This window comes from Periplaneta americana, chromosome 8, assembly GCF_040183065.1.
Source record: "Periplaneta americana isolate PAMFEO1 chromosome 8, P.americana_PAMFEO1_priV1, whole genome shotgun sequence".
Classification (NCBI taxonomy): Eukaryota; Metazoa; Arthropoda; class Insecta; order Blattodea; family Blattidae; genus Periplaneta; species Periplaneta americana.
The window spans coordinates 85,719,883-85,735,698 of NC_091124.1; the positions used below are offsets into that span (position 1 = coordinate 85,719,883).

Genomic DNA, 15,816 nt, shown 5'->3' on the forward strand with positions numbered 1-15,816 from the left:
AATTACCAATTATTCTGACGATAATAATTATTTGCAAAATAAATAAAAGATAACCCCACACACAGATACGAATCTAAAAATATACACTTTTGTAACATTGAAAACGTTTAGCAAAACTTCATATTAACATAATATATTACGCTTCTTTTTCAGTAGGGCCTACATAGAATGTTTCGTGACGAAACTTCGTCTTTTCGTTGTCGGTTGTTTCGTTTCGTTTTCATAAAACACTATTCTTAAACAGCTGTAATTTCTGACTTGCAGGCCAACGTCAACAAACAACACTCCTTGACTTCATTGATGCAAAATGATCAATTATATCATCAAAATTTAAAGACATAGCAAGATTGCTCTCCAGTTTAAGGAGGCCAAGGTTACTCAGTCTTTCTTGACACATTGTTACTCTGAATATATTTTTATTTCCTTCATTTTGTTTGAAGTTGGTGTGAAATTGAGCGTTGCTTGTGTAGGTGCAGAAAATAAACCAATCTCAAGCCTGTCTGTTCAGGTTGTCAAAAATGAAGACAGTTCATGCTTAGAAGTGAATGCTGATGGTTGTGACTGTTTAGAAAAAAATCTGATAACAGTAGTATTGAATCAGAACAAGCAAACAATAGTAAAAATGATGTGTTAATATGTGCAAGTGAAACAAATTTATCCACACCAGAGTGGAGTCTGGTAACTCTGAGTCATGGTAAGTAACATGCAACCTTGGAAAACTAAAAAGTGGCAGACAAATAAATTGTAAGTGTCATTCAATGTGTTGTTCGAAAATGTACCCCCAACCTGCCTAATAACCTTCTAAGTGACGGAACAAGAGCAGTCCAGTATTATTTTCAAAACTCAAGAATGGAGAATGTGTTCCCAAAGACTGGCTAATGTGGAGTGAAACAAATCAATCACTGCACTATTCTCTGGAAACACATTCTCCATTCTTGAGTTTTGAAAATACTGTAATACTGTTTTTGGAAAGGCTCTTGTTTCGAAAACACATTCAGTGACGCAATTTGTCTGCTACTTTTTAGTTTTCCAACATTGTTCAATTTCACACCAACTTCAAACAAAGTTTTACTTCCTTTCTTAATATCTTCCAATTTTTTTGTCTCTCCTTGCGCTTCTCAGCTCCCAACTTATAATTCTACTTATCCATTGTCCACTGGTAATACTAATGAACAGAATTTACTAGAAAAACGACAACGAAAAGACTAAACATACTATGTAGGACCTACTGAAAAGGAAACATGATCCTGCGGCTTGGATTTGGGAGAGTCCACTAGCATATTGCAGTTGGCCGGCAGGTGTTGGTAGTTAAGAGGACAAGCCAATTGAACGTGTTCAGTACAAGCGACGGGAACATATTTCAGGCAAATCCCGGAGCCCTCAAGTGTCGTGTCGATGATTGTTAACGTGGGAAACCGATATTCTATTATATAAAAGTTAAACATTTACATAATGAAGTGGTAATTTGTATTAATTCTACTATAGTTTGTTAATATGTCAGATTCATGTAAACAAATGTTCTTACAAAATTTTATAGTACTGGTATGTATCTGTGAATAATTATTCATGATAATAAAAAGTAATCAGACTCACTTAATCTGACGGGCCCTTACTGCTCACAGGCCCATATGCACTTGCCCCCTTTGCCCCCCCTTCTCGGCTGCCCTGGCTAGTAGTATGAAAAAGAAGAGGTTATTTTCGTAATTCACTTTACGCGGTAGATGATTGTGTTTAACTCTCATTATAAGCAAAATGGACAAGTAATATTCAAGTCTAAACATGTATTAAATTACATTAGGCCACTATCTTTCTGTTTATAATAAAAATCTCCAAACCAGACAATTTTGCTCAATGAAAGAGTTGCTTGTAAGCAAACAGGCGTAGCAAGCGAAGAGATTATGCGAATATTAATCATTCAGGAGAAATGCACCAATGTAATTACCGTATGATCGTAAAAATATGGTTAGTAGAATTTCGACAATAATTAATTTTATGGTACCAATATTAAATAGTAGAAATGACGATAGTTCAAAATGATAATCAAAGTTCCACTATACACATTTCCTAGAGTTTAACATTCTGATGTTATGTGAGTGAACTGCCTAGTTTTCTTTAATTTTGATTTGCTTTGTTTAATGGATGAAAGACTTTGCCATCAGTTTCTATGTTTATGTATCATGTATCTGTCTTCATTTGTGTTTACTATGATTTCAGTTTTTGTTTGTGGGTGGGAGGGAGTAGGATGGGCAACATTTCTTAGGGAAGACCTTATAAGTTATATTGCGTGGAGTACTCCCCCACCCCCTATTTCCTATGAAAAAATTAACTATTTTTTATAGCCACCGTCGACCTGAGTGGCACAGTCGATAGAGTGCTGACCTGAGTCCGAGGTTTGCAGGTCTGATCGCAGCCCAGGTCGATGGCATTTAAGTGTGCTTAAATGCGACAGGCTCATGTCAGTGGATTTACTGGCATGTAAAAGAACTTTTGTTGGACAAAATTCTGGCACACTGGCAATGCTGATATAACCTCAAAAAAAAAAAAAAAAAAAAAAAATATATATATATATAAATAAAACCTAATTTAATTCATTTCATAGCTACTGTAAACTGGGGCGAACTTGACCATAAAATATTTAAATCATATCAGATGTACTGAACATATTTTTAAAGCTCATAAGAATGGAAGAAAAAAATCCTGAATTTTTGTAGTTGTGGGTTCTATAAAAAAGTGTATGCATTTTAAAAGCCCCCTCTGCCCTGCTAAATGACACCTCTGCTTGAAAGAGTTATCTTTTCAGTCTTAAACTCAAGAGGGGGACAATCGGCAATTGCCCCCTCCGCCCTGCTAAATGACACCTCTGCTTGAAAGAGTTATCTAGTGTTGATTTTATTTCCTCTCTGACGCTTTATAGTGGTGCTGTTGATCTTTTTGTTGGCTTTGGCTTCTCTGTTTTCTTGATGTGTATACCATTTTATTATGTGCTAAACTTAGATGAGATACAATATTTTCTATATGTTGTGGTAGTATTACTTGTTTAACTACACAATCAGATTTCATTTTCCAACCACTGGTGTAGATCCTAATAGTTACTACTCTCCCATAGATATCCCAACCAACAGTAAGCACAGTGCTAACTTCTATATACATATAATGTAACCTTAATTTTTCTTTCACAGAGAATGTGAATACTTTCATATGGTGATACGGCCTATGTTAAATGCTGGGCATGAGGGAGAACTTTGTGAATGGTTGAAAGAAATGGGGCTCTTACGTCGAGGCTTGAAGTGCTCCAACACAAATTGCAAAGGAGGCAAAATGGAATGGAATAAAGCGAGAGTTGTTGACAAGTACAATTGGTCTTGCACTGCCTGTTCGAAGAAGGTTCCGATTCGCGAAGGATCATTTTTTATGCCACTGAAGTGTGACCTCAAAGTCATCATCCAAGCAATACTAAGTTGGTGTGAAAGAACTCCCGTGGAAGTTGCAGCAAACAATCTTAGTGAGTATAAAGATGTTCAGTAATTTCAAAGTTCTTTGAATTTGAACTTTAACTTAGTTAAGAAGAATTTACCAGCCAGGGAACTGTCGAAACTCGCCTCAAATTACCTAAATTGTTAGACTTTTATAGTAGAAAAAAAATTGGCTGCCCATACCAACTGTAAGGTTGTGAATTAAAGCTCGAAAAATTTAGTAGGCTGTAGCGTTGAAAAGATATTGCTCACTCAACTGGCAAAGTATATTTAGTACATAAGGGGTGATAAGAATAAAAATGAGCATATATTGGACTCATTTTAGTAAACACTCTTGTTAGTAAGAATAAAAACATTTTGAGTATCTACTCATTTTTGATTACATACTCATAACAAAGAAGCATAGTAGAATATACTCATTTGTCCATTTTGTACAGAATATAAATACGCATGTTTGGTAAGAATAAAAGCTAGTATATTTTCATTTTTATAAGTTTGTTCTCATGATATTCTGAGTATGGTTTGTAACAGGCTCAGTTCTGATATTTGTTGATTTGTGTTGAGTTAAATAAAAAAAAATGACAGAATTTATGAATGATGTAATGCCTCATGGAAAAATATAGAAAAATACGTGAACATGAGGATTCAAGAAGCTTCAGAAACCTTTAACGCTTCACAAAAGTGAATGTGAAATTGGTTAAACATGTATTTATTCTTCATAAAAAAATATGACCTATAAAAATATGAATGGCTATCAAATTATAAGGTTAGATTGTATTGTTAACTATAATTAACAATTACAGTTTATTTTGTAAAATTTGAATTGCAAAATGCAATTACATGTATCCCTAATAAAAAATGCTATTAACATACCTGGAATTCTAGAAATGGATTGTGATCTCCATCCAACATGCTATAATGACAGTTTCCCAGTATTATTTTCTTATTTCCTGTTTTATTAATGTCATTTTTCTGATTCACTCTCTCTTTCATGCTTGTTTATTTATTTATCTATTTTATTTATTTATCCATTATCAAAATTTACAAAAAGCAAAACAGACCACTACAGCATGCCGATAGCATGTGAAAGTCTATGAAAAATTGAGCATCGTGTTGTGATGTGGTCAAATAAGATAGATATCACGATTGTATACTAACTTTTAAATGATCAAGAAGGCTGTTGAGATGAGTATACATTCGCGTTAGGTAGAATGTTTTTATTCTTAGGAAAATTAGTATGTTCTACTGGTTATGAGTATATAGTCATAGGAAGTGCTCATACTCATAAGTACAAACCTTGAGAAAGTATCTAACTTTTATTCTTACTACCCAAGGTCTTGCATGACATTTGATGGCATAGACTTTGCTGGAAGATAACAACTTACTACTCCCTTCAAACGCACACTGTTGTTTCTCAGTGCAACATTTAAATTTTAAAAATATTTTTATCTGTTGCAGAGATAAGTGCATGCAATTTGAGGGGAGGTTTCGACTTGAGCTCATTAACAGTTCTCTTGTAAGTTTAATGAAGATATTCACCAAAGATGTCAGGATTCAATCCAGGCAGATCATGTGAAATTTTGGAAAACAAAAGAAATATGAGACTTACCTGTCGTTCAGTATCATTATTATTATTATTATTTCACAATTTCCCTATCATTGTCATGTCACTGATTCCTGATAATTAGGGGGCGGATGTTGATGACTTAAAAATCGACTTAAAATGATCAATATAATGCCCTTAAAATAATGGAAAAAATGGCATGAAATTAAAAGAAAATGACATTTAAATATTATTCACCATACTCGCAACACAACTTCTTCAAAATTAGTCACCTTGTTTCAATGACTGCCCTGCAAATGGAATTTGACTAAGATAAAGGAAAAGAGAATGCAACAAAATTAAAGTATTAAGGGAAAACTATACATTTTAAAGAGGGTTTACAATATGTTTCAATCAGGGGTGTCAGTCATGTCCATGTCAGTGCCTTCATTCTCCATATCCTCTTTCCGCTCGTCACTTTTCTTACCAGATCTTCCAGGTGGAGAGTGTAAATGACAAAAATTGTGGGCGCAGTGTGCAGTCTTGCAATCTTTGTATTAAAAGTACTGTCTACAGTAGTACATCCCTTCCAAACCTTATTGGGGACACAACGTCCTGTTGTCCAGGAAATGGTGAAAGTTCCCTCCTTCCAAACATACATTCTAAAGACACCTTCATACCGACAAAAGAACAGTAACAGTCAAAGTTCTCACTTAAACTAAGCTGTTGTCAAGCATTTTATATTACTTCCGTTGTGTGAGGTGAAGCCTTCAGTAGAATGAGGGATGGACTTGAGAGTTTGTTCCAAACTATAAAACTTTAACTTCACTGTTATTCACTTAGTCAGTAGGTAATTACTAGTAAGGCTTACTACTGATCTGTTTGCTTAGAAAAACATTTAGGCATAACAGGTGTATGTGTAAAGAAGGAAGTAAAATGCATTCAGAATGATCTAAAAGTTCTTAAAAATATTAAAAGTGACCAAAAAATGCCGAAAAAATGTAAAAATGGCCTATTAGTTCATAAACGTCACAAAATGCAATATAAGAAATATATTAACATAGAAAGGATTTCTATATTAATAGGCATCGTCCTAATGTGACAAATAAGAAGATGACTTTTCATCAACATCCGTCTCCTATTGATAATGTTTTGCAGCTTGTCATTAGATTTGAGATTGTGGATTCAAACCCAGCCAAGAGAACAATAGGAATTCGCAGTATGATTTCCTTTCAGAGGAAAGTAAAAGTAGGTTCTCTTGTAGAATTTTAATATTGTAATAAACTCTGCCTCAGAACAGAATTACTAGTAATCATCACCACCATTGTTATTTGTTGACAAGGCCTGTATTCCTTTAATAGAACTTAACGATTTCTTTCATATTCATTCATTCATTCATATATATCCATAGTTTTCTGCTCAAGGACAGGCCCTTCACTTCAAACCTAGCATTCTCCAATCTTCCCTCTTTTCCGCCTTTCTCTTCATCACTGCATACAATCCTTTCATATGATTGTTTTTATTCCAGTAATACATTTCTTGACATTGTAAATCAAATAATATTTTCTGGAGATCTTTGTTGACCATGGCTGGAGGCATTCAAGATCAACTTTTTGGAACTTAAAGGAGTTGTTACATTACACAGTAGTACTACCGCTGCTGCTGCTGCCGCTGCCGCCGCCTACTATGAATCTCATGGCATCTGCAATTCTGTCTTACTAGTAATTGATTAAATGGCGATCTTACTCATGTTAATTATGTAAGGATGTGCAGCTTACAGCTGTTTCGGTGCTACTTGACACCATCCTCACAGCCTTTTGTGTCTTGGCGTCATCTCAACTTGGCTGCCTGTTGTGTGGGTGCATTCGTGTGATGAAGAGTTGAGTCAAATAGTGTGTGTGTTCTGAAATTGATTTGTGTGTTGAGAATTTGATTAGGGTGTGTTTTAGTGTGTCTATATATTTCTTATTGTTCTAGGGTGTTGAATTTTTGGTTTTTGGGTTGTATGTGTAGGATTTCCATGTCTATATTTATGTTATTGTATGTGTGGTTGGCATTATTGGGAATATTCATATTAATAGTTCTATAAGGAAATTACTGTTATTCATCTGTAACTGGATATAGGAACTGTAGGTAAATGATTCATGGGGCATATTTATGTATTTTGTAATATAGAATATTAATTTGTTTACTGTTGTAAAGGTCTTTTATATGACACAAACTTAGTGTGATATAGAACCCATAGCAGCTTTGCTTTGCAGTCAGAGAAAGCCATACTTTTGAGTTTTTTGATTCGAAAAAGCCGTTACCCTCAACCAGGTTTTAACCTATGATATTTGCCCCAGAGACTTTAAACACAGTGGCCACTAGATCAACTTACTGGATTGAAAAGAAATAAATAATTTAGAAAGATTTCATCTCGTAATTACAACGTTTATAAGTTGAAACAAAAGATTACATCTAAAGATGTCTGTGATGTTTAACACAAATATTTCTTTTAATTTAGAGGAATGTAAGCCTATGTTTTAAATATTTTAATCATTGGTACTGTCAGAAATGGAAATATCCTGAAACACTGGTGTGTATTAATGTTGTTGACTCTTTGGCTGCGAATTTTGCAGATTTGAAGACGCACATAGTGAAGAAAGTGTATGATCAGTGTGGTGATGTTGCAAGCAGATATGTTTTGGACCACTATCATGACTGGCTGCTTGGAGGTGATGGTGCTGTAGTTGTGATAGACGTGTATCCTGATGGTTATATGACATCAACACCCCCAGATAAAGATGGAATTAAGAAGAAAACTCAGAAAAAGATACTGTGCATTGCTGACACGAGCTGCATGCCAGCACGTATCTGGGCAAGAATAATTCAGGTAATATTCTTTCTCTTTTATACTTCGTAGTTGTTTAAACATTGTTTAAGTGTCCTCATTTTCAACACCAATTACATTTAGTTTGTCTATATGCCTATAATTTTTTTTTAAGGATTGCTTTGTGGGGTCCCAACTATGTCCCTACTATTACAGAGCACTGCATATGCACTACTGACACCAGCATGAAGACTTAACTCTGTTTTTTGGAAGTGGTTGAAGATAATTTAACATTAGCACATTGATTTATATTGAGCTGATGCAAAAATTTGTAGCTTTTTTCCACTGTGACAAAAGTTTTTCAGATGAATAGAAGACAGAAATTAATCAATAATATATTCTCCTATATTATCTATGACTCTTCGATTCCTTGTCTGAAGAAATCTGCTGGTTTGGAGTTAAAGAAGTCGTCAAGCCAAGTTTGTAAATCATCTTCATTATCAAAGGAGTTCTCTTGAAAACATAAAATTTACTCTGTCACACGTTAAAAGTGTTAAAATTGTTAAAAAGGTATTTACCTTCGACAGACGGCCCGTTTCGACGCTATTTGTCGTCGTCTTCAGTGTCTCTTGAACCACTGCTGATTTTGGCTCTGCGATGTGCAGTTGTCGATGGTAGGGGTGGGGGTGTGTTGCTCCTATGGTGGGGGTTGGTTGTCTGTATGCTATGACGTACTATGACGTCAAACAATGTGTGCGTATTGAACTGTAGTTGCATATTAAGTATATATTGTGGGTGTGCTATTGTATTCTTATATATTTCGTATTGTTCTAGGATGTTTAACTGTGAACTTTTTGGTGTGATGTGTAAAATTTCCATATCTGTTTCTATATTATTGTAGTCATGATTATTGTCGATAATGTGATCTGCATAATTTGATGTAATGAAAGGTTTGGTTATAGCTTTAATATGTTCGTTGTATCTTGTATGAAAAGATCTTCCTGTCTGTCCTATGTAAAAATGTGGGCAACTATTGCATTTTAATTTGTAAACTCCAGTTGAATTATATATATTTGAATGTTTAGTGTGGTTATTTAAGTATTTCTGTGTTGTGTTATTTGTTTTGTATGCAATTTTGTACTTTAGTTTTCTGAATGAAGTTGCAATTTTGTGGGTATTGGTATTGTGATATGTTAATGTTAATGTTAAATTTTATGTTTTTAACAAAGTGTTAACGAGAACTTTAATCAATGAGTTCTCTTGAAGATTGTTGGATAGAGAATGAAAAAGATGGAAATCTGAGGTTGCAAGATCGGTAGAATATAGGTGGGCTGTGGAACTACCTCCTAACCATGCTCCTGAATAGCTACTTTCGTCATGTTAGTGGAGTGCAGATGTAGATTATCGTGTTGCAGCAGCATTTGATGCAGTCTTCCTGGTCGTTTTTCTTCAATTGTGGCTGTAAGGCATCTGAGTTACTGGCAATAAATGTCAGCAGTTAATGGTTACATTTCTAGAAAGCAATTCGTAGTACACAATGCCTTTATCCCACCAGATGCATAGCATCATTTTCTGTGGATGTACACTAACTTTTGTTAAACTGAAACAGAACAGTATATCAGAAGTGTTCGTTTTTTCCACTTGACACTCCATCTTTTTAAGCCACAAATAACATAAACTTTCTTCAGATCCACAAAATTCAAGGCATATTTACAAGCTCAATACTCCAAATAACAACTGACAAATGATAAACAACAATCTCCTAACAGGAGTGTTGTGATGACAAACAAAAATACTACGAACTTATGCATCGATCTGATATGTTTGCTTGTGCATGAATTCCCAGAAAACAAAAGAACATTTTAATACATCCCTGTATTTAAGTAAAATTGTGTTACCTATACTCTTATGTTTACGAATGATTGTTTCTGGGCATTTTTTTATTTGGTTTATTTTATGATGCTTTATCAACTGCTATGATTATCTAGCGGCTGAATGAGATGAAGGTTGTAATACCAATGAAATGGGTCCAGAGTCCAGCGCTGAAAGTTAGCCATCATTTGCTCTTAATAGGTTGAGGGAAAACCTCAGAAAAAAAACCTCAACCAAGTAATTTGTCCCAACCACGATTTTAACTCGGGCCTGTTTGATTTTTGACTTGCTCAAAGGTGGTTCAGCACTATTTTCACTCATATCCCATTATGGAACAGATGCTGTCGCACTTTTCGTAGTCGGTAGGCTAGTACAACACTATTGTCACTTTCACATATTATTGTTTTTGTCTATTTACGTTTCCCTCTTATAATGAATTATTCATGTTGCAAAAGAAGTGGAAATATTAGCCTAGCATACTGCTGCAATTGTGGAGAAACTGAACGATTATAAATCTGCACTTTGGTTTGTAAATGTAAGAAATAAAGAAACCGAGTCTTCATACATCAGTACACACTATTGAAAGATGTTACACTCAGCCAGTATACTGTGAAAATCGATTTTGACATATACCCTTAAGTGGAAAATCCAATCAGCGACTTTATATTTAGACTGGTTTGTGTTGGCTCCCACTGTGTTGACTTGAGAGGCCTGACACAAGACACCAATACATAAATACTTTGCCTGCTTACAGTCTGTGTTAAATCAGAGTGAGATGTGTGTGATTGTTGATGTAATTTGTAATATTATTGGAGCATGATTATCATAACTAGCAGAGCTACAATATTTCAATGTTGAGTAGAATAATAGAAGACAATACTGTATAAATTCGCTCTGGCAAAAATAGTTTTCATTAGCTCTAATCATTCATGAAACATATATCGTTGTTGCACCTTGGAAAACCATTGTCCAAAAATCAAGATATTTCAGGAGAAGAATAAACATTACAACTTTCCAAAGCTGTTTTTATTTTTCCATTATACAAGCAAAACCATTGAGTATTCACTTACTGGATTATAAAGGGCGATTTCCAGTAGCTTTCTGATATTTCTGCAGTACATATGTTACTTTTTACCAAAATGTCCCATAGCAGTTTGTCGAGGTGCAACGACGATATGCTTATTTTAAATTTTACGTACTCCCTAATAACTCTTCATTTACCCCTGGCTGAGATAGGAAACAAGGATTAATTCATTCAGCTAGTGTACTGTATATTGTACACTTTGAGTTTCTAAATACTGTATGTAGTTTCAGTACACATATTCTTTTTTTTTTCTTTCCTCTTCTCTCTCTCTCTGTTTTTTGCATGTTCGAATTACCTTAAATTTCAGATTACCAGGGTTCTATTGTATTTAGCAATTAATGTAGGAATTAAACCAATTAGAGCATTTGTTTCGAATAATATATACGCAAGTGCTTCTGTCTTTGATTGTATGTGATTACTGCACCCTGTTTTGTTACGGTGTATTCATTATGATTGACAGAAGTTCGATACATAATTTTCATTGAACCTAAGACAGTGTTTCTAAATTGTAACATGTTGAACTTATATAGTGCTCTTCTGGAAAGTTTATAAAACTGAACATACTCCCATCTTCTCTTGTATTCTTCAAATATTTTCATTTTTTGGTCCTCTTGTACATTTCAAAGGACCAGTCTGGCAGTCCAAAACCTGGCGTGGTGGAAGATGCATTGAAATATGTACAGCGACAAGTACGTCCAGGTTCAACTCTGGTTGCTAATGACAGAGCCATTTGTTGCTCCTATGATGCAGTGAAGGACCTTCCTGGTTACCAGAGTGTAATCAGTGTTGAAACTCTTATGGAGCTTGACCTTCCAGGAACTAGACGTATACAAGAAAACCTTGGTAAGTAAAATATTTTGTTTCTATAGACTTCTTAGGGATTGATGTGCTGTTAACTGTACAACTGTTTTGTACTTATGCATATCAAAATGGAGATCCAATTTTTCATTATTACATCATTGTTGCCTCCCACGAGGAAGTGCCTCACCTTATTGTATGTATTTATTCACACTGCAAATGGGTATACACCCAGTGGCAGTGGTAACTAATTACACTCAATAATGACAATTAATAATAAACACAATTAATAATAATAATAATAATAATAATAACAGGGAGCATCTTAAAATAACATTTAAAGTAAATCTGATTTGTATCTTAACTCTAAGTTCGAACTAAAACCCACGAGTATGATACGTTCATACCTACACAAGTACCTTTCAACACTACACTCAATTCGCTAACAATTCACCCATTGCACTGGAACTACGACATATTTCACTGATTCTGATTATTATGTCTTCAGTCAGCATTGTAACATATTCTCTTAACACATATTCTATTAGGGGCTTCATCTGAAATGAACACAGACTGAAAGAGAAAGGAGACGAGCAGAAGGAGAGAGGCAAAGATGGTAAAATAAAGAGAAAGGGAAGGTAGATAATCTCAATTTTTTTGTATTGAGGTAGTTGGTTCAGTTGTTAGAATATTAATCATGAAAGAGTGTGGGCAGGGAGTCTGCAGAGTGTATTAAATCGAATGTTACAAAACAATATGATACAAACTTTTTTTATTACCGTATTTTTTCGAAAACTCTGTGACTCCAAAATATATAAGTAAAAATTGCGGATGCACAGCTTATTCAAAATAAAGTTGACAACATTGCCCAATTTTCCTCCTGTGCAACTCCTAAGGAGATAGTGCATGCCATTAACTTCTCACGCAGCTATTTCAATTGTTAGTATTGTTAAATGGCGTTTGGATTAGCAGTATGTGTGCCAAAATCAAGTTCAAGTGCGATTAATGTATAGTTTGTGCAGCTTATATTTTCATTTCTGAAAATCAGTACTGTTAAAGATATGAGATTGAAATTCTTTACTTACAGCAAAAAACTTAAAATCATCAAACATGGCAATCATGACACATACTTTAATGTCGCAGGATATCATGTAAACGGCTAATTAAGCGGGGCAACTGACATGTGTGCAGGGTGTGTTTATTGTTAACTGGTTGTATTTGTGTTGAATTGTTTCTAATTTGTTGCGAATACATTTATTGGAAGTTTTATTTTTGTAATTTGTGTTTGTTTTATTTTATTTTATCTTTTGCCTTTCAAAAGTGGGGTGCATGGCTTATTTGAGAAAATATGGTAAATAGTCCATGTTAATTATGCATTAAGTTCCATTGAAGTATTGCAGCCTTGACAGCATGGGACAGTTGAGGTGCTGCACAAACACATCTTTGGATGGAGGAACATTTTTATGCCAGTCCGCCGAGTTAGCTTTGTGTTAGCGCGTCTGCCTCCAGACTAGCTTCCCTGGGTTCGATGCCCAGTAGAGTCAGAAATTTTCATGTAAAATTTCTACTTCGGGACTAGGAGAGATGGCGGTACACAACTTCTAATCACTAAATTGGGCATCAATATGCCTGGGTTAAATCCCAAATCTCTCCACAGTGCATATGAAGAGAAGGCATATGTCGCTGTTGATTAGGGTTGCCATATTTTGATAAAAAAAAAAAATTGACACTTTATCGACACCTACTTCTGAACAGATCGTTAGTATGTAGACTATTGAAGCTGAGAAATATTGCTAGTAGTATATGATTATGTCTCGTGACCAGAATATTGTATGAAATAGAAACTTAAAAATTGGAGATTTATCCTTCGAAGAGGTGGAAAAATTCAAATATCTTGGAGCAACAGTAACAAGTATAAATGACATTAGGGAGGAAATGAAATGCAGAATAAATATGGGAAATGCTTGTTATTATTCGGTTGATAAGCTTTTGTCATATAGTCTGCTGTCAAAAAATCTGAAAGTTAGAATTTATAAAACAGTTATATTACCACTTGTTCTGTATGATTGTGAAACTTGGACTCTCACTTTGAGAGAGGAACAGAGATTAAGGGTGTTTGAGAATAAGGTTCTTAGGAAAATATTTGGGGCTAAGAGGGATGAAGTTACAGGAGAATGGAGAAAGTTACACAATGCAGAATTGCACGCATTGTATTCTTCACCTGTTATAATTAGAAACATTAAATCGAGACATTTGAGATGGGCATGGCATGTAGCACATATGGGCGAATCCAGAAATGCATATAGAGTGTTAGTTGGGAGACCGGAGGGAAAAAGACAATGATCAATCTTCTTAATTTATCCAGCTGTTTGCTGACAACATAAAGTCCACTAATGTCCACTGTAGTCTATTCAGTTGTTGTTTTTCACAAGAAAAGAGGGATATTTTGATCGGTGTTCATTATAGATGCGTGTTGCTAGTAGCCAGAGGTTGGGTGTAGTCAATATATACTGCAGGGCTGTGTCTTCTGCAATTGGTACTGATTTACTTCTTTTGTGGTTTATGGATGGACAGTATAGAAGAATGTGTTCCAGATCTTCATCATGATTATTACACCACAGACAAGTAGGATTATCATAAATGTGAAATCGGTGTAGGTACGTACAATTGTGTGACAATGTGCCTGTTCTGGCTCTTGTTAAAAATGTTTGAATATGTCTGGGCAAGTAACATGTTTACAATTATACTGAACTTCCAGAGTTTCCTTCTCATATGACGATAGTATGTCTGCAGTCTCATTGGGTTGACTTTTCCATTCAATTATTTTGGACTGCAAGCCACCATTCTTCCAGTCAAAATACTGGATAACTATTGGAAAGAGCTTTATCGAACCATGGTTACTTCCATCAGAGGAAACTCCACAATAAAGTATTTCATTTTCTTCAATGGTTTTTAAGTCAATACTAATATCCTTATTGCATCATGTATGAATTAGCTGATTCATATGAGTCATTGCTTGTGAAATGAATCTCGAGATGTAAAAAACAATTGCATATTCATATAATGTATATATGAAAAATGTACTAGAATAAATTGAGGGGCTTAGAACAAAAAGCAGGTAAGTGACGGAAACCTAGTTTTGAGGAAATTACAGTTAAAGTTCTACATGCAATGAAATATTATACACTAGTTTGGTGAAATGATGCCCATATAGCAGCACTGCACAGTGTGATCACTTACCTGATTTTATCCCAAAGAAACATTCTTTTGGGCTATCACAGCACGCACTTCCCTCATTTTTTTTTTTTTAGTAATGTCACTTACCTGCTTTTTGTTCTAAGCCCCTCAATTAATAATATGGTTTGTTAAATTAGTAAGTACAATATATCTGCAAATGGTTTTTTCTGTTTATCACATTTTACTGCTCATATTTGGCTTACATAACTTTTTTGAAATGAATGTCTGGAAGAACTCATATAGTTTGTATTTGGAAAAATTTCTCTATTAGGTGGCGTCACATTCATTGGTAACTTACTTCAGAATGATGGAGAAAGCATTTTGTATCTTAAAGTTTCATGAGACAAAATATGTTACTACAGTGTAGTAAGGGTTTTAATGAAAATAAGGTAAGGTATTCCAAGCAAGGCATCAGTTAGTTGTGCTTGATATGAGCATTTTAGCATTCTCACTTAAAATTTAATTTACATTTCTAATATTTATTGAAATGTAATTCCCTTGCCCTGGAAATTCTTTTCTCCTTCACACAATAACTGGCATATTGGATACATTTACTTATTCTACTTTTTTTTCCATTATAGTCTTAGTTCTTACGGGTTTTTACCTGTAGATTTTAAGAAAGAAAATTTTCTTGTCTAAACTCTAAGAAGGAATGTTCTTTCTTCGTAAGTTAATTAATAGTTTAAATAAATATGACTAATTTTTCTTCGCCATACAGTAATGTATTTGGCTTTGTATTAGGTTGTATTAACATTCTATTTTGGAACTATTTCATTAGGCTAAACATTAAACAATATAGGCAACAATGGATAGCTTAGTTCAACTCTATTAATTTGTTTAAAGTGTGATTTTTTTTATTATTTTTATTTCAATTTTTGTATTTCAGTATACTCCTATAATATTCAATAATAGTTGAGTTGGAATTTGTTGAATTATAAAGATCTTTTTACCACGTCATAAACCTTCACAAAATCTAAAAAGCTATATGTATTTCCAT

General features: G+C 34.3%; 1 protein-coding gene across 3 annotated transcripts in view; it reads left to right on the forward strand.

Annotated features, from left to right (window-relative positions):
- The window catches only part of LOC138704844 (uncharacterized), a 40,550-nt gene that overhangs the window by 5,745 nt on the left and 18,989 nt on the right, over nt 1-15,816 (forward strand). For all 3 annotated transcript variants that reach the window (XM_069833159.1, XM_069833157.1, XM_069833156.1), the window contains exons 2-4: nt 3,180-3,502; nt 7,638-7,891; nt 11,411-11,627. In XM_069833159.1, coding sequence (XP_069689260.1) covers nt 3,180-3,502; nt 7,638-7,891; nt 11,411-11,627 — 794 coding nt within the window. The remainder of the gene's footprint in view (nt 1-3,179; nt 3,503-7,637; nt 7,892-11,410; nt 11,628-15,816) is intronic.